This window comes from Rhinopithecus roxellana, chromosome 5, assembly GCF_007565055.1.
Source record: "Rhinopithecus roxellana isolate Shanxi Qingling chromosome 5, ASM756505v1, whole genome shotgun sequence".
Classification (NCBI taxonomy): Eukaryota; Metazoa; Chordata; class Mammalia; order Primates; family Cercopithecidae; genus Rhinopithecus; species Rhinopithecus roxellana.
In genome coordinates, this window is record NC_044553.1 from 16,422,285 (window position 1) to 16,441,020 (window position 18,736).

At 45.4% G+C, this 18,736-nt stretch overlaps 1 protein-coding gene across 5 annotated transcripts in view; it reads left to right on the forward strand.

Moving 5' to 3' along the window:
* The first annotated feature begins 6,035 nt into the window (after window positions 1–6,035).
* TEP1 (telomerase associated protein 1) overlaps window positions 6,036–18,736 on the forward strand; it is a 48,218-nt gene continuing 35,517 nt past the window's right edge. For 3 of the 5 annotated variants that reach the window (XR_749473.2, XR_004057368.1, XM_010377050.2), the window contains exons 1-9: window positions 6,052–6,166; window positions 10,779–11,370; window positions 12,836–13,006; window positions 13,778–13,912; window positions 14,590–14,751; window positions 15,472–15,633; window positions 15,909–15,980; window positions 17,759–17,883; window positions 18,193–18,350. Coding sequence is in view for 3 of the 5 variants with exons in the window: in XM_010377050.2 (XP_010375352.2) it covers window positions 12,881–13,006; window positions 13,778–13,912; window positions 14,590–14,751; window positions 15,472–15,633; window positions 15,909–15,980; window positions 17,759–17,883; window positions 18,193–18,350 (940 nt within the window). In the remaining 2 variants the exon portion in view is untranslated. Of the gene's footprint in view, window positions 6,167–10,778; window positions 11,371–12,835; window positions 13,007–13,777; window positions 13,913–14,238; window positions 14,403–14,589; window positions 14,752–15,471; window positions 15,634–15,908; window positions 15,981–17,758; window positions 17,884–18,192; window positions 18,351–18,736 lie in introns of those variants that run through there. The other 2 variants (XM_010377049.2, XM_030930932.1) reach the window with 2 other exon arrangements.

Genomic DNA, 18,736 nt, shown 5'->3' on the forward strand with positions numbered 1-18,736 from the left:
GTGTTCCAGAGTCCTGGAGGAACTTCAAGATTCCTTTGACCTAGCCTCAGAAGTCCCAGAATGCAAGTGACCAGGCCAGCTCAGTTTCAAGAAGTAAGAAATTAGACTTTGCCTCTCAATGGGAGGGGAAGCAAAGAATTTGTGGCCTATTTTAACCTACCGTACCTGATTAGGGAGACTAGTCAGTGAGGAATGTCCTTGAAGAAAATTGAAGAAGGAGGCCAGGCATGGTGGCTCATGCCTATAATCCCAGCACATTGGGAAGTTGAGGCGGGCGGATCACCTGAGGTCAGAAGTTTGAGACCAGCCTGGCGAAGATGGTGAAACCCCATCTCTACTAAAAATACAAAAAATAAGCCGGGCATGGTGGTGGGTACCTGTAATCCCAGCTACTTGGGAGGCTGAGGCAGGAGAATTGCTTGAACCCAGGAGGCAGAGGTTGTAGTGAACCAAGATCGTGCCACTGCACTCCAGACTGGGTGACACAGCAAGACTCTGTCTCAAAAGAAAAAAAAAGATGAAGAAATACATTGGCAAATAGCAACAGACCAGAGGCCAAATGCAGGGTTGTTTTGATTCAGAAGAGTCAGAAGGGAGAAGATACTGAGGTTCTTGTAATCTGCTTTCAGATGGCCCAGAAGGGCTTGTCTGAGGTGACAAGTGGCTATCCAGTAAGTGTGTTCTTGTCCACATATCACAGCTTGTGTGATGCTTTAAGTTGTGGTGGTTCCGTCAAACAAACGCATACTGTGAATCTGAAGGTAATCATTCACAAATAAGAAAAACATCAGGTAAAACCAATGGCTTTTCCACTTCTCACTGGTCACTCTCCTCCCAGTTTATCAGAAGCCTGCCCTTCCCAGTTCAAAGTCCATCTCTCCAGGGAGTTGCTCGAGATCCTTGCCCTCACCTATATAACCCTATAGTTTGTTTCTTAGTCCATTATAGCACTTCTCATTATCTGCCTTGTATTTTTGTGACTTCTACATGTGTCTATCTCTACAAGATGATGAAGCCTTGAGAAGAAGGCATGTGGTATACATTTTACCCATGTACTAGCACTATTCTTTGACAGGGGATTAGCAGATGTTTGTTGATCAAAGTAGAGGAGGTTAATGAGTGTGCAAGAAAACTGACCACAAGTGAGCAATTTTAATAGGTGGTAGGACCCTTCCCAAAAGGGAAGACTGAGGGGGTGGCACTCCTTTGTCCCAGAGACAAATCAGTTTGGATACTACCCTCATCAGTTGGCCACTGCAGCTCAATGCTACTGATCAACAGGAAGGTGGTGTAGGCGTATATGCAGGAGAAAGTGAATGGTCCTTTAAGAACTTGGAAATAAGGAAAGTAAGACAGTTCTGTGAGAGTGAAGTGAATTCATTCCAGTGGGAAGTGGCACATCTTCCCTGCCCTGGTATAGTTATCTGATTGGCAAGACTCCTGAGTTATTCGAATGATAGCAATCTCAAGAAAGATTGCTTCAACTCAAGGGAATGGCTAACTTAGGAAAGCATGACTCAAAGAAGCAAATATTGGCAATATGACTAGCACTTCCTACGGGTATCAAAAGCTAAACGTGAACATTGTGAACATCTTGCCAGTTGGAAGGTTTTCTCTGTTGCAAGACAGAGATAGTTCATCTGGCTTCTCAAAACACAGCTGAAATGTCCTTTAGGGATCATTCAGTGGCTGTGTGATTGGAACAGAATATCTGGGAATTGGGCCAAATTTTTAATTTATATATGCAATTCAAGTGTGACAGGCGCATTATTTACTACCCACCTCTGCCATGTGGTAGGTAGTAACTATCTCTCCCGTTTAGGTAATCATCCTAGATTAATAGTTTTTAAAATGTTTACCTCAGATCAGAGATACGAGTCACGATTACCTGAGAAACTGCTGGAAATGCAAATTTTCAGGTTCCATCTCAGACCTACCTACCAAGCCAGAAATTTTCAAAAGAGATGAGCAACAATCTTTGTTTCAATCACAGCTTTTTTTTTTTTTTTTTTTGGAGACAGGGTCTTGCTTTGTCACCCAGCTTGCAGTGGCACGAACACAGCTTACTGCTGCCTCGACTTCCTGAACTCAAGCAATCCTCTTGCCTCAGCTCCACAAGTAACTAGGACTACAGGTGTGCGCCACCACGCCTAGCTATTTTTTTTTTTTTCTTTTGGCATTTTTTGTAGAGACAGGGTTTCACCATTTTGCCCAGGCTGGTCTCAAACTCCTGAGCTCAAGTGATCTGCCCACTCGGCCTCCCAGAGTGCTGGGATTATAGGCATGAGCCACCACACCCTGCCTACTCAGGGGTTCTTAAATTTAAGCACGTACCAAAACCAACTGGAGACCTTGTTAAAAATACAAATCACTGGGCCCTGACCCCAGTGTTTGGAAATATGGATTCTCAGTTTCCACTCCACTTGTCTGGATCAGTGTTTCTCAAACTGTAATGTGAGTGGAAATAACCTGGAAATATTGTTAAAAGATTCTGATTCAGTAGATCTGGGGTAAAGCCTGGGAGTTTGCATTTCTAACAAGGTGATGTTGATGTTGTGGTCCACAATCCCATACTTCGATTAGTGAGACCCTCGAGCACAGGTTCCTAAACTTTTCTGCACATTAGTATCACCTGATGTGTCCACCCATTTGTGCTGCTATACCAAAATACCTGAGACTGGGTAATTTTATAGATCATATAAATTTATTTCTCATAATTCTGGAGGCTGGGAAGTCCAAGATCAAGGCACTAGCATTTGGTGTCTGGTGAGAACATACCTTCTTGCTGCATCTTCTCATGGCAGAAGGTGGAAGGGCAAACAAAGGAGTGATTGGTGGTTTCTTCTAGCCCTTTTATAAGGCTGCAAATTCCATTCGTAAGGGCTCTGCTCTCATGACTTAATCTCTCCTAAAGACCCCAACCCTTAATATTCTCACATTGCAGATCGAGTTTCAACATGAATTTTGGGGGACACAATCAGACCTGTAGCACCTAGAAAACTTAAAAAACTACTGATGCCTGGGTCCTGCTCTGGGTGATTGTGATTTAATTGGTCTGGGGTGTGGCCCAGACTTTGGAATTTATAAAAGATCTCCAGGTAGTTCCAATGTACAGGCCTTACTGGCCTTGAATCTCTTTGCTGCTTCAGGAAACCAGAAAGCAAATCTAGATCCTCAAAGCCAATCAGTAAGCCATCACCAATTGCCTTCCCTCCTGTATCGCCAGTCTTCTCAGGTCTGATATTTATGGGAATATGATGGAAGGACTTGCATATGCTGTTCTTTCACTGGTGGGGCAGGTGTTTCCCACAGAGAGTCACAGACTACGAGGTGTTGAGGTTGGGATTATTATCTAAGGTATATTCTATGGGAAGAGGCCTGATAAAGTTGGCCTTCAGAAGAAAGGCCCTGTATGGACTCCTCCAATCCCTCCCCTCACTTCCTTCTCCTCAATATGCTCCCACTGTAGTCACCTCACATAACCCTTTCTTTCAGGTTTCCTAGCTCTTGTGTTCCCTCACCAAACTCCTCTCTTTCTCCTATAAACAAATCACTAGTGATGGTTTTTGATGTGAGTGGCACTGCTCTCTAGGGGGTGTTTTTGGCTTTCACAATAATTAGGATGATTTTACACATTTAAATGGGTAGGGCTCAGGATAGCTCAACATTCAGGAACTGTTTAGAACACTACCACACGATGAGTGACATTTCTGCATCTTTAACTTTGAATAACTTGCCAGTCATTCATGTAGCTAAAAACTTGTTTTAATTAGGATCTAATTTTTTTTTTTTTTTTTTTTTTTTTGAGTTGGAGTTTTGCTCGTCACCCAGGCTGGAGTGCAGTGGTGTGCTCTTGGTTCACTGCAACCTCCACCTCTTGGGTTCAAACGATTCTCCTGCCTCAGTCTCCCGAGTAGCTGGGATTACAGGTGCCTGCCACCACGCCCGGCTAGTTTTTGTATTTTTAGTGGAGATGAGGTTTCACCATGTTGGCCAGGCTGGTCTCAAACTCCTAACCTCAAGTAATCTGCCCACCTTGGCCTCCCAAAGTGCTGGGATTACAGGCATGAGCCACCGGGCCCAGCCATAATTTAATTTTAAATATAAACACAAGGCATTTTATGCATAGTTTTAATACACATTAAACTTTCCAGGGATGCAACTACCATGAAAATCATGGGTAGATCATATGTTGTTTTGTTTGAAAATCTGCCAAAAGTTATTTAGTATTTTGGAAAATCATACCACATCAGTAATTCTGTTCATGGTATTTGAATCGCCATTATAATGCCTGTATCATTTTGCATTTGTAGCTGTTACATTTGAGGTGATTTTACATAGAGATGCATATATCCGCGTACCACATTGTGTCTTCTTGAATGTTATGCACAAGCAGTTACGTATCTAAACACATAGTATTTGATTGTAAGTCATATTCCTTCTACTATTCATTTTATCTCCCATCCAAGTACTAACTAAGCCTGACCCTGCTTAGCTTCCAAGATCAGACAAGATCGGGTGCGTTCAGGGTGGTATGGCTGTAGACTCCTTTGTATCTCTTTAAGAGATTTTATTAATCTTTTAGGCCAGGCATGGTGGCTCATGCCTGTAATCCCAGCACTTTGGAAGGCCAAGGTAGGAGGATTGTTTGAGCCCTGGAGGTTGAGACCAGACTGGGCAACATAGCAAAACCCTGTCTCTATTTTTTGTCTTTAAATTTTTGTTTAAAATTGTGTGTGGAACTAAGTTACATTTTTTATGATTATGTTTCAGGAAAATAAAAGGAGCATTAAAATATTTGTTATAAAAAGGAAATGTTTTAGTTCAGGTTGCTATAACAAATTACCGTAGACTGGGTGGCTTAAACAACAAATATTATTTCTCACAGTTCTAGAGAATGGAAGTCCAAGATCAGATTGCCAGCATGGTCTGCTTCTGAAGATGAGGGCCTTCCTTGGGATTGCAGATGGCTGTTTTCTTATATCCTCATATCGTGGAAAAAGAGCTAGCTAGCTCTTCCGTCTTTCCTTATGAAGCCACCAATTCCATTTATGAGTATTCTAAACTCCATGACCTAATGACCTCCCAGAGATCACACCCTAAAGACCGTCGCATTGGGATTAGGGTTTCAATATATAAATTTTGGGGAGACACAAACATAAACACCATTGCAGGGAGTGTTGGGACTGATGGGGTGGGTGGCAATGGAGGTTTCTAAGGAAGGAAAGTGGTACTGGCTCAGTTAATAGAGGATAGAATGTCCTCAATTCTGAGCCGAAGCTCAGCTGTTACCTGAGACTCAAGGGTACCTCTCTAAGGAAAGCAATGATACTTTCCAGAAGACAGCTAATCTGCTATATAGGCAGAAAGCACATTTCTCCTGCTACTGTGTTTGGTCCTGTCTTTATGAAGCTAGCATTATTAACCTAAGGGTTACTTGTCTCTTTCCTAAGCCTGGTTCCATCTTCCTGGAAAGGGTTCAGCATTAATCATTCAGGATGGCTCCAGATAGATTCTGTGATCCACGTATCTCTCTTCTGATCAACAGGAGGGGAGGGACTTGCTCTCAGTTCAGCGAACTTGGATTGACTGATGTCTACACTTGGTTACAGGCAGTTGCTTTAGACTTTCCGTCTCCTTTCAAGGAGTTCCTCAAAGGAACTTTAGGATGAATTGAGTCTGACCATCTTTGATGCTAGGAAGGAGAGGTGTACAGATAGGCAGCGAACATGCTAAAATCTTTTCCAAGAAACGGTGGTTGAAGAGATAATAGGAGAAAAAAGACGAAAATTAGCCAGAGGAGACGAATTTGGTAGGGGGGAAGCCCTAGGGACAGGAGAAAACAGCACCAGAAAGGGAAAAGAAGAGAAACAACAACAAACTAAACTCGGGTCCCAGAAAAGGCTGCAGGGGTCCTGGGCATTCGCGTCGCCGTCCTGGCATGTCGTCGTGCCCGGCCCTCGGCTCGCTGCCCCTCCAGCAGCTGCCCGCGCCCCGCCCAGGCCCGAGAGTCTCCGCCCGCACTGTCTCTTCCCAGATCCGCATCCGGCTCCTCCCCCGGCTGCCACCCTTCCTACTGGCAGAACCCGGAGCGAAGTTTCTGCTTCCTGCTGCGGGAATCGGACGCCCCAGGTCAGGCGCCCAGGGTCTCCAGCCCCAGTCTAAGGTGGGGCCCGAGCGCAGGCAGAACTTGCCCTGGCCCTGGGTCTAGGGCTCTGGGCTCTGGGCTCTGAGGCTGAGAGCTGGGTGGGAAGGGCCTGGCGGGGCCAGTTAGGAACCACCGGAGACTAAGCTAGGGGTGCATCCACCCTGCTCCTCCCGGCCCCGGCGGCTCCGGGAAGGGGAGGGAGTGTACACTCCGTGAAAGGGGAGGTGAGAAAGGAGGACAAGGCTGAAGGAGAGGGAGGGACAGGAAGAGAGACCATGTGAGAATCATCCCATCTTACTTCCTTGCTCTGTGTGCCCACTGAAAGGGGATAGTGGCTGTCACCAACAAATGGTAGTATGATAACCGTTTGTAATAATAGAAACCCAGACTGCTTAAATGTGCTAGACTACCATACAGCCACTTGAAGAGTGAGGTGGAGGCCAGGCGCGGTGGTTCACGCCTGTAATCCCAGCACTTTGGGGGTGCGGAGGTGGGGGATCACCTGAGGTCAGGAGTTTGAGACTAGCCTGGCCAACATGGTGAAACCCCTCTCTACTAAAAATACAAAATATTAGCCGGGCGTGGTGGTGGGCGCCTGTAATCCCAGTTACTCGGGAGGGCTAAGGCAGGAGAATCGCTTGAACTCCGTAGGCAGAGATTGCAGTAAGCTGAACAACAGAGCCAGACTCCACCTCAAAACAAAAAAAAAAAAAATAAAAAAGGAGTGAGGTGGGTATTAATGTGTTAACACGGCAAGGTCTCTGAGATATACTAAGCGCAGAATAGTGTCTAACTTATGATCCTGTTTAAAGCAAAAGCAAAAGCAGCGGTGATGGTGAAGGCATATATTTGTATATGCATAGAAACTGTGAAACTGTTAGTATAAAACTGTTAGCAATGTTTACTTCCAGAGAAGGGAACTAGAGATGGAAGTGGGGATGGAACTTTAACTTTTCATTTGTGGTTCAGCTGAATCTCCTTTCAAAAACTCCAGGGTGGCAAAAAAATAAAATGAGCAACATAGTGAGACTGTCCTTTTTAGGATAGGACAGTCTCACTATGTTGCTCAAATAAAGTGTCCTTATTTTTCTGTTATTTTTGGTTTGAGATCTCTTTAAAAAAAAATCTGAGTCAATTCTGAGATTCCCCATTCCTTTCCTTGGGGGCTCATGTAGGGCAACGACATGAGCAAAATGTACAGGGCACAGAAGACATCATTTTTTATGTGTTTGTCACATTGACGTCCAGTGAGACATTGTTGTCCTTTTTGGCCCTGGATTGTTAGTCATTCAGGTCTTCTTGGAAGTATTCTATACTCCTGTCCCTAAGCTTTTTCACACTAAGTTTAAGTGGTTGACTTAACAATATTATTCCCAAAATATTTACATATGAATGAGAGATTAGCCTTTGTCCAAATAAATAAGAAAATACATTCCTTTTTTTTTTTTTTTTTTTTAATAGAGAGCTCACTATGTTGCCCAGGCTGGTCCTGAACTCCTGACCTCAAGTGATCCTCCCACCTCAGCCTTCCAAAGTGCTAGGATTATAGGTGTGAGCCACCACACCCGGCCAGAAAATAAGTTCCTGATGGTATAATTCAAGCATTCTGTTAGGCAGAGGTTTCTAATTTGCAGTTTATGGAGATCCTGGGCGGTCCATAAATGGGCTTCATAGACACTCTGAAAATTGAGCACAAAACAGTATATACTCTATTTTTTCTGTGAAAAATCTCCATAGCTTTCACCAGATTCTCAAAAGCCTCTGAATCCCACTGACCAGCAATTGTGGGAACAATGGTTAACAAGGCTAAAAGGTTTTCTCTCCTTAGGAACTTAATGGTCTATTGGGAAGAAAGACAAACAGGTGATGTGCTGTATGATAGGGGAAGTATGGGTGTAGTGAAAACAAGGAGAAGGCCACCTAAACCAGACTGGGGCTTGGTGTCAGCACAGGCTTTTTGGAGGAATTTGGAGGAAACTGAAGCCTGTAAAGTGAGAGGAAAGTAGCATTTGGCCTTGTAAAGGAGGGGTGGTGTTGGTAGAAGAAAGAGTGTTGCAGGGATCTGCCTGTGCAAAGGCCCAGAGTCAAGAGATACCTTGGCAATTAATAAGCTAAATAAAATTTGTATGATTGAAGCTTAGAGTGCTGAGAGTTAAATTGGGGTGTTAGTGAGAGATGATGCTGGGAGGTGACCAGAAGTCGGGTTTTGTGTGTGATGCTGAGGATGCAGAGGGGAGCGAGACAAAGGAGCCCTTACCTTAAGGAGTTTTATTTCAGTAAGGAGAAACAATTAGGCTGGGTGCGGTGGCTCACGCCTGTAATCCCAGCACTTTGGGAGGCCGAGGTGGATAGATCATGAGGTCAGGAGATCGAGACCATCCTGACCAACATAGTGCAACCCCCGTCTCTACCACAAATACAAAAATTAGCTGGGCATGGTGGCCTGTACCTGTAATCCCAGCTACTTGGGAGGCTGAGGCAGGAGAATCACTTGAACCCGGGAAGTTGAGGTTGCAGTGAGCCGAGACTGCGCCACTGCACTCCAGCCTGGCAACAGAGGGAGAATCTGTCTCAAAAAACAAAAAAACAAAAAAACAAAAACAAAGGAGAAACAATTAGCAAGTGGGCTAAGAAGCAAACATGCTTTAAAAAAAAAAAAAAAAAAAAAGAGTCGGCCAGGCGCAGTGGCTCGTGCCTGTAATCCCAGCACTTTGGGATGCCGAGGTGGGCAGGTCACAAGGTCAGGAGTTCGAGACCAGCCTGGCCAACATAGTGAAACCCTGTCTCTACTAAAAATACAAAAAAAAAAAAAAAAAAATTAGCTGGGCATGGTGGTGGGCACCTGTAATCCCAGCTACTTGGGAGTCTCAGGTAGGAGAATGGCTTGAACCCGGGAGGCGGAGGTTGCAGTGAGCCAAGATCATGCTGTTGCACTCCAGCCTAGGTGACAGAGCAAGACTCTGTCTCAAAAAAAAAAAAAAAAAAAAAGGAGTCTCGCTACGTAGCTCAGCCTGGTTTTAAACTCCTGGGCTCAAGTGATCCTCCTGTCTCAGACTTCGAGATTTGCTGGGATTACAGGCTACCACATCTGGCTCTAGCAGGGAGGTCCTTTAGACATGTCTATATACAGCGTGTCACCACATGGATTAGAAGGTTTCAACAAAGGTGGTGATAGGAGGAATGGAGAGAATTGGATAGATTTGAGAGACACTGAGGGAGTAGAATCAATAGGATTTGGTAGTTTACTGGATAATAATAACAAATAATAATAACTTCTATATTGAACACTTAGTGCCAGGCAATGCTCAAACTGCCTAATTTTTTTTCGCATTTATTTCTATAACTCTGTGAGGTAAGCATTTTTCTTAATTTTATAAATGTGAAAACCCTAGAGATACAGAGAATTTAAGTGTCTTACCCAACCAAGATCCCAAGGTAAAGGAGAATACAAACTAAAGTCTGTCTCATTTCAAACTCCAGTAGGCAGAGGGGGCAAAGGAAGGGGAATGGATTTGGGGCAGAGATAAGAGAAGGAGAAAGATGATGCATTTAAGATCTGTGGAATATGGAGCACCTTTGAATCATCCAGAGGGGAGGCCCAAGAGGCAAATGGATAAGTGAATATGAAGCTCAGGAGGGAGACCTAGGTCCAGGAATAGATCTGTGAGTCGCCAGCATAGAAATGTTATTTGGAGCCACATAGTGGGTGAGACTACCCCAGGAAAGTATGTAAAAGGATTAGAATAGAACTCTTTGGAGCATTGATGTTAAGACATGGCAGAGAAAGAATCCCTAAGAAGATCTAGCCAGAATAGTTTTAAGAAGAAAATCAGGACAGTAGCATCATGGAAAGCAAAGGAAGACAGAGTTTTAACGAGAGAGTAATCAACAATGTCATATTCTACTTGAGGGGTGAAATGAGATAAGGGCCAAGATATATTTATTTATGGGAATAACAAAAAGTTCCTTGGTTACCTAAGAGGACTTGTGGACTGGTGGGGACAGAATCCCATTTAGTTGGTTGAAGAGTGAATAGGAGGCAAGGAAGCTGAGGTGATAAGTATTGACAACTTGATTAAAGTACCTGTTTCTCTGGAGCTAAGAACCCACAGTCCAGATTATATTGCGAGGCCCCTCTACTAAGTAGGGATTAAACTGATAGTCCTGTAGAGGGGGTCGCGGGGAGGGGGTGGAGTCTCCTTTACCTTCTTATGAGAAGGCATGTCCCTTCTTCTCCAGTCATTCCTTTTTGTTTCTTTTTTAAGAAATATATTTTATTTTTTAAAACTTTGTAGAGATGGGGTTTCACCGTGTTGCCCAGGCTTGCCTTGAACTCCTGGACTCAAGCAATCCTCTTGCCTTAGCTCCCAAAGTGTTGGGATTATAGGCATGAGCCACTGCGCCGGCCTTTTCTTAATTTCTCTGCTCTTAAGCCTCTGCCTTACCTTTTCCCTATCCCTCTCTCTTAGAATATTCTCTGGATGAACCCAGTCCTGGGAAAAACAACATTCATTGTTTTCCACTTGCTAATCACTGGTATTATCAGGAGGGCTGTGGGGAAGATATGCTCTCCTACAAATACACGCTCAGTGCAGCCAGGTGCTCATCTCCTGTCTTTCTCTCCTTCTAGGCATATACAAACTGAGTTTCAGCCATGGAAAAACCCCATGGGTATGTGTCTGCCCATCCAGACATCCTCTCCTTGGAGAACCGGTGCCTGGCTATGCTCCCTGACTTACAGCCCATGGAGAAACTACATCAGCATATATCTGCCCACTCAGATATCCTCTCCTTGAAGAACCAGTGCCTAGCCACGCTTCCTGACCTGAAGACCATGGAGAAACCACATGGATATGTGTCTGCCCACCCAGACATCCTCTCCTTGGAGAACCGGTGCCTGGCCACACTTTCTGACCTGAAGACCATGGAGAAACCACATGGACATGTTTCTGCCTACCCAGACATCCTCTCCTTGGAGAACCGGTGCCTGGCCACCCTCCCTAGTCTAAAGAGCACTGTGTCTGCCAGCCCCTTGTTTCAGAGTCTACAGATATCTCACATGACGCAAGCTGATTTGTACTGTGTGAACAACAGCAATTGCCTGCTCTCTGAGCCTCCAAGTTGGAGGGCTCAGCATTTCTCTAAGGGACTAGACCTTTCATCCTGCCCTACAGCCCTGAAATCTGTGTCTGCCACAGAGACAGTTCAGGAAGGCAACTTTGGTAATAGCTCCAGGCACTCATCTTGACTCCAGCCGTGTCCGTTGTACTCTCTTGTCTCTAGCTTTCAGTGTCTCAGTTTCCCTCTGTGCTGCTCTGTGTCTGGCTATCTTCTCTCCTCAGAGCCTCTCCTAAGACACACTTTGCTGCAGGACCATCTTCACTGGCATTGTTACTTTTATTGCATATCTGCTTTGGAGATTTTGTGCAATAGATCAAAAACAATTCCTGTCCTGGCTGGGCGCAGTGGCTCATGCCTGTAATCCCAGCACTTTGGGAGGCCAAGGCAGGTGGAGTCCAGGAGTTCGAGACCAGCCTGGGCGACATGGTGAAACCCCATCTCTACCAAAAATACAAAAATTAGCTGCGTGTGGTGGTGTGCACCTGTAATCCCAGCTACTTTGGAGACTGAGGCATGAAAATTGCATAAACCCGGGAGGCGAGATCGCATCACTGCACTCCAGCCTGGGCAACAGAGCGAGACTGTCTCAAAAAGATGAAAGCCCAAAAGACCATAACAAAAGACAGTCCCTGTCCTTAGGAAGCCTCTGCTCAGGAGAGCCAGCATAATGTCACTATAGCAGAGTCAATTAGGTGCTTTTGAGATCAGGCATGAGATACATCTACTAATGAATTTTCCAACAGCCCTATCAGGGCCTAGACCAGAGACCACTTAATTGTGTGTGCATATGCAAACACATATCCACTTTTACACATCTACATGCCTACATTTAGTATACAATTCAGAATCACTAGATAGACACACATTGCTTCTGTATATACTTGTGTTTCGGGTTGAGGGACAGGCTAATCTGAACCTTCTTCTGTCTCTGCCAATTACAAACTATGTAATCTTGGGCAACCTCTTAACCCTTTAGAGCTTTAATTTCCTCACCTTTAAAATGAATTTAATGAAAATCTACTTCACAGGGTTGTTATCAGGATTACAACTACTGCCATCTTAACATTCATTTAGGGCTTTGCATTTTGCAGAGTCACACATACATATATCACTCCATTTAATTTCCCAGAGGCCCTATCAGATAGGTGGTAGTGAATGAGAGAAAGCTGAGGTTCAGAGAGGTTAAGCAGCCCAAGGCTGCTGGGGGATTAATATGGGACTTTGCCCTTATTCTTCTGACCCCCAAGACATCTTACTAATATCCTAAAAGGTGTATGAAGAGCCCCATGCTCCCTGGTTGTGACATCAATGAAGAGATGAAAGCAGGGGCAGATTATGAAGCATGTGGGCGAAGGCTCCGAAGGTTGAGTACAGCAAGGTGGTGTGTGAGAGCAGTAAGTCAGGACACATCAGTACTGGCGTGTGAAGGGAGAGGGAGAGGAGATTAGAGGTGCTATTAATGGAGATTTAGACTTTTCCCATGTCCTGGTGCTGCCTGCAGATCCATCTGGGTTTGAGGGTCTGTGGATACATGCTGTGATTCATAACTGCCACTACTATCCCCAGGGTCGTTGGTTTGATTCAGAAGAGAAGAAAGGGGCAGAGACCCAAATGCCTTCTTATAGTCTGAGCTTGGGAGAGGAGGAGGAGGAGGTGGAGGATCTGGCCATGAAGCTCACCTCTGGAGACTCTGAATCTCATCCAGAGCCTACTGACCAGGTCCTTCAGGAAAAGAAGGTAAATGTTCCAAGAGTTGGGGAAAGGTTAATGGTGTGGAGGGGAGGTTGGGGGTGGAGTACTTGAACCAGGTCCCCTCCCCAGTTGGAAGGGGAAGGTAGGGATACAACCCAGCTCTTATTTCTCACTTCCTAATGCCCTTTGCTTTCTTTTCTTTTTTCTCTTCTCTTTCTTTTCTTTCCTTTCCTTTCCTTTCCCTTTCCTCTTCTCCTCTCTCTCTCTCTCTCTCCTCTCTCTCTCTCTCTCTCTCTCTCTCTCTCTCCCCCCTTCCTCTCTCCCTCCCTCCCTCCCTCCTCCTCTCTCTCTCTCTCTCTCTCTCTCTCTCTCCTCCTTTCCTTTTTGAGATGGAGTCTCGCTGTGTCACCTAGGCTGGAGTGCAATGGCACGATCTCAGCTGATTGCAACCTGTGCCTCCTGGGTTCAAGTTATTCTCCTGCCTCAGCCTCTAGGGTAGCTGGAATTACAGGCATGCGCCGCCATGCCTGGCTAATTTTTGGGTCTTCAGTAGAGATGGGGTTTCGCCATGTTGGCCAGGTAGCTCTCGAGCTCCTGACCTCAGGTGGTCTGCCCGCCTCAGTCTCCCAGAGTGCTGGGATTACAGACATGAGCCACCATGCCTGGTCCTAGTCCCCTTTTCTAAGTTCTCAATTGGACTCCACATCTCGGGTCCATTCTCTCTGTCCTTGGTTTTGTAAGTTAGTCTGCATGGATGCTTAAGTTGGTCCTTATTACCTCTCTTCTCATTTCTTCCCTCTCTTTCTCAATTCCCAGATGGCTCTATTGAGCTTGCTGTGCTCTACTGTGGTCTCAGAAGTAAACATGAAAGATGCATCTGACCCCACCCTGGCTGCCATTTTTGAAAACTGTCGTGAACTTGCGCCCCTGGAGCCTGAGTTTATCCTCAAGGTATTGTGGTGTGAAGGAGGGGATGGGGGTGTAAAGCTGGTAGACAGGGAGTGTGGTTACTGTGTGTGGAGGGATGGTGACTAGCCTCAAGTTGAGGATGGGAGGAGCTTCTCTGAGGAAGAATTTGTGGGTGAGTCTGAGGCCTAGTCCCTGTGGTTCAGTGAAGAGTAGGGAAAGAGTATACTAGGCTTGGTTTGTTAGTAAGTGCCCATTCTCTCAAGGAGCTTATAGTATTGTTAGGGAAGCAAAATACTTTTCCAAATATCATACAAATACAGCTGGAATATTACATAGTGAACATTTCTGAACCAGAGAAGAGCGGGGTGGGAAATATCTTCTATGATGCTTTGGAAAATGGCAGGTTTAATCAATGATGTAAACCCTGGATAACTTTTTGGTAGATATTGATGCAAGAGGTCTTCCAAAGAAGGAAAAGGCCTGGTTGACTTGCAAGGCAGTCAGTAGACTCAGAAGAAGACATGCTGGAAAGGTGGGTAAGGGATAGAATATGGAGGACTTAGAATGCCAAGTCAGGCAGCCTGGGCTTTGTATTTTGTGGACAATGTGGAGGGCTCAGGAAGGGTTTTATACAGGCACACTCAATCAGCAAGTAAGTTCAGGGCAGAAAGCTATGGGAGGAGTGGCTGAGATTGTAGTCCTCTTACATTGTGTCCTAGGCATCTTTGTATGCCAGGCAGCAGCTGAATGTCCGGAATGTGGCCAATAAAATCTTGGCCATTGCTGCCTTCTTGCCGACGTGCCGCCCCCACCTGCGACGATATTTCTGTGCCATTGTCCAGCTGCCTTCTGACTGGATCCAGGTGGCTGAGCTTTACCAGGTATGGTGCTCATTTCCCTGAGCTTGGGCCTTCCCTTGGTTCCTTCTCTTATGCTCACTGCATCCTTGGAGAAAATTCTCAGGCAGTTTGGCTTCCCCTCAGCTTTCCTCAGCATTGGTGCCCAGACAGGACAGCTTCTCCCTCTACTAGGCTAGGTTGCCCAGCATGGAGAAGATGATTGAGAAGGGCTGGATCAAAGTTTGAGGAAAAAAATGGTCTTATTTTGGACCTCATGCTTCTTCTTTTTTTTTGTTTTGGAGTTTCACTCTTGTTGCCCAGGCTGGAGTACAATGGTGTGATCTTGGCTCACTGCAACCTCCGTCTCCCAGGTTCAAACGATTCTCCTGCCTCAGTCTCCCAAGTAGCTGGGATTACGGGTGTGCACCACCACGCCTGGCTAGTTTTTGTATTGTTAGTAGAGATGGGGTTTCACCGTGATGGCCAGGCTGGTCTTGAACTCCTGACCTCAGGTGATCAACTGGCCTTGGCCTCCCTAAGTGCTGGGATTACAGGCATAAAGGCGAGCCACCCTGCCCAGCCTGGACCTCATGTTTCTAATGAAGAAATGAAAATCAGTACCACAGAAGTTGTGATTTTGGAGCTAGGGCTGGGAAGTTGCTCGCTTTTCTGTGTTCTCATGTATCTCCGTGAAGTGGCTTCGTTTTGTTTTGGAGGGTTGGTTTGGGTCTTGCTTCTAATGGTCTCCTCTCTCTTTGACAGAGCCTGGCTGAGGGAGATGAGAATAAGCTGGTGCCACTGCCCGCCTGTCTCCGTGCTGCTATGACGGACAAATTTGCCCAGTTTGACGAGTACCAGCTGGCTAAGTATAACCCTCGGAAGCACCGGGCCAAGAGACACCCCCGCAGGCCACCCCGCTCTCCAGTCAGTCACTGCCCCAGCCCTTGACCCACACCCCTTTTCTCCGGGAAGGGCAGGACAAGGGAGCATGCTGATGCTGGGGAGTCCTACACCAGGAGCAAAGAGAGTCAGAGAAATTCAGGGGAGCGGGGTAGAGCTCGGGTGCACATGGTGCAGGGCAGGCTTCTTTTCTAGCTGGCTTCCTTTTTGGTAGAGATGCACCTTCAGGGCTACTGACTGGGTCTCTTCAGGGACAGCCTCCATTTCCCTTTTCGAAACTGCTTCTCCTGTCCCTACAGAGGATGGAGCCTCCATTTTCTAGCAGACCTTTTCCAAGGTACATAGTGTTTCTCAGAGATGAGCAGACAAAGGTGAGTTCCTTCTTCTGGGGTTGTATATGTGCATGTACAATCTTTTCTGGAATAATATTTAGGAACAAAATTCCATTAGGATTAAAAATACTTTCTGCCTCGGGATTCTTGGCTGTGATTGTGGGTAAGGTTCTGAGAGCACTGGGAAAGGCATGTGGTTTTATTTTTTTTCACTTCACTCTCCTTGGTATTGTACTTTTTTTTTTTTGAAACAGAGTCACACACTGTTGCCCAGGCTGAAGTGCTGCAGTGGCGCGGTCTTGGCTCACTACAACCTCCACCTCCCAGGCTCAAGCGATTCTCCTGCCTCAGCCTCCTGAGTAGCTGGGACTACAGGCGTGTGCCACCACGCCCAGCTAATTTTTGTATTTTTAGTAGAGACGGGGTTTCACCATGTTGACCAGGCTGGTCTCGAACTCCTGACCTCATGATCCACCCGCCTTGACCTCCCAAAGTGCTGGGATTACAGACGTGAACGACCGCGCCCAGGTGATATTGTACTTTACTGCCAGGTGACATGTCAGTAAAGTTGGATAAGTGAGTTAAAAACATTATGAAATATTTACCTTTCACAGGAAGTTTTAAAAACAAACCAAACAAAATCTTTTTTACTTTCATACAAATAAGGTATCGTACTTAGCAGTTAAGAGCATAGAATCTGGATTCAGGTCACCTGGGTTTGCATCTTCCCTCCACCCCTTACTGGCTATGAGACAATGGTCAAATGATTTAACCTCTCTTGCCTCAGTTTTCTCATGTATTAGATGGGAATAAAGCAGAACCTACATTGTTGGATTGTTATAAAGATTAAATAAGTTACTATATTTAAAGTAGATCTAACAATTCCTGGCAGTAAATAAGTGTTAGCTATCACTACCATCATCATTATTAAAACAGATGATTAGGAAAATATATATTAGCGTTACAAGAAAGAACACATTCTCCATTGGTCAACTCGTCTTTTCATCCCATTAACATATCCTAAATTTAGTTCTTTTACCATAGAAGATTCTGAAAGCTACCTACTTTTAGTTTTTATTTATTTATTTGTTTTTGAGACAGAGTCTCGCTCTATAGCCCAGCCTGGAATGCAGTGGTACTATCTTGGCTTACTGCAATCTCCACCTCCTGGGTTCAAGCAATTCTCCTGCCTCAGCCTCCCAAGTAGTTGGGAGTACAGACGTGCACCACCACGCCCAGCTAATTTTTTTTGTATTTTTAGTAGAGAGGGGGTTTCACCATGTTGGTCAGACTGGTCTCGAACTCCTGACCTCCTACTCCTCCCTCCCAAGTAGCTGAGATTCAAATGATCCACCTGCCTGGACCTCCCAAAGTGCTAGGGTTACAGGCATGAGCCACCACACCTGGCCTACTTTTAGTTTTTAAACTCCTCGTAACCTGCATTGTGCTTGTTTCTTCATTTATCTATTAGAGTCTCAGTGATTTAAATCAGAGCTGATTTTCCCTTTTCCCTCCTCTACAAACAAAGCTGTCCTGCGTTCATTCTATCCCCACCTTGTTTCTCACAAGCCAGTCATCCCATGTTGACCGCTTGTGTGAATGAAACGGTGACCCCAAAGAGCTGCCATCCCGTGCTCACCATGGGAACTCTTGTTGCCAGAGATTTGTATCCTCTATTCCTACTCCTTGGCCAAATCTATTTTGAGGAAAGAAATTACCACATAGGGATAGGATGGTTTTACAATCTGCTTTACTGAAGAAAGTTCCCATGGTCATGGATGAAAGGACCCCTGTGGGACTTGGGGATATTTCCACAGTTTGAGAAGGCCTGTGATACAGTGTCAGAGAAAAAGAATCCTCCAAGGTTCACCCTGAAGAAGCTGGTTCAGCGACTGCACATCCATGAGCCTGCGCAGCACGTTCAAGCCCTGCTGGGTTACAGGTGCTCCACCCTGAGCATGCATTCTGTCTAAGTAATTCCTTAACTTTTTAACATCCATGGCCCCATCCCAGTAGTTCTCAAACCCAGCAACATGACTTTAGGCAGATATGCCCTGTAGACATGACTGGCTTTCCAATTGCTGGCTTTCATTTTCTGACTCACCTGTAAACATGACTCACCTTTCCTTTTCTGAGTTATTTTTAGACATATTTGGGCAGACATGCCCTGTAAACATGACTCACCTTTCCTTTTCTGAGTTCTTTTCTTGCCGACTCTGAAATGATAGACCTCTTTCTTGCCTATCCTCAGATACCCCTCCAACCTACAGCTCTTTTCTCGAAGTCGCCTTCCCGGGCCCTGGGATTCTAGCAGAGCTGGGAAGAGGATGAAGCTGTCTAGGCCAGAGACCTGGGAGCGGGAGCTGAGCCTACGGGGAAACAAAGCATCGGTCTGGGAGGAACTCATTGGTAGAGTGACCTTGACCATCACATTTCCTCCTTCTCTTCCCCATTTATGCCTCCACATTTTAGAGCTTCACTAGAAGATTTCTGTGGAATGATGAAGTTATTGTTTTGCCTGGTAGTTGTATTACTGAAAATGACTTGATTTATAAGGTCTGCTATTGACTACACCAAAGTAAACAGTGGTACCTGCTTTGAGTAATGTTGGCATCATCGATCATTGTACCAGATGTAGTTAGGTGATGCACAAGTTTTTATCAACATACTGACAAAAGTACCTTCTCTCTGATTGTGCGTGTATCAATCTCTGTAACTCATTCCAAAAAAGGTAGAACTGGCACATGGCATATTGGAATCTGTACAGAAACTCATATTGTATTTAGGACATGGAA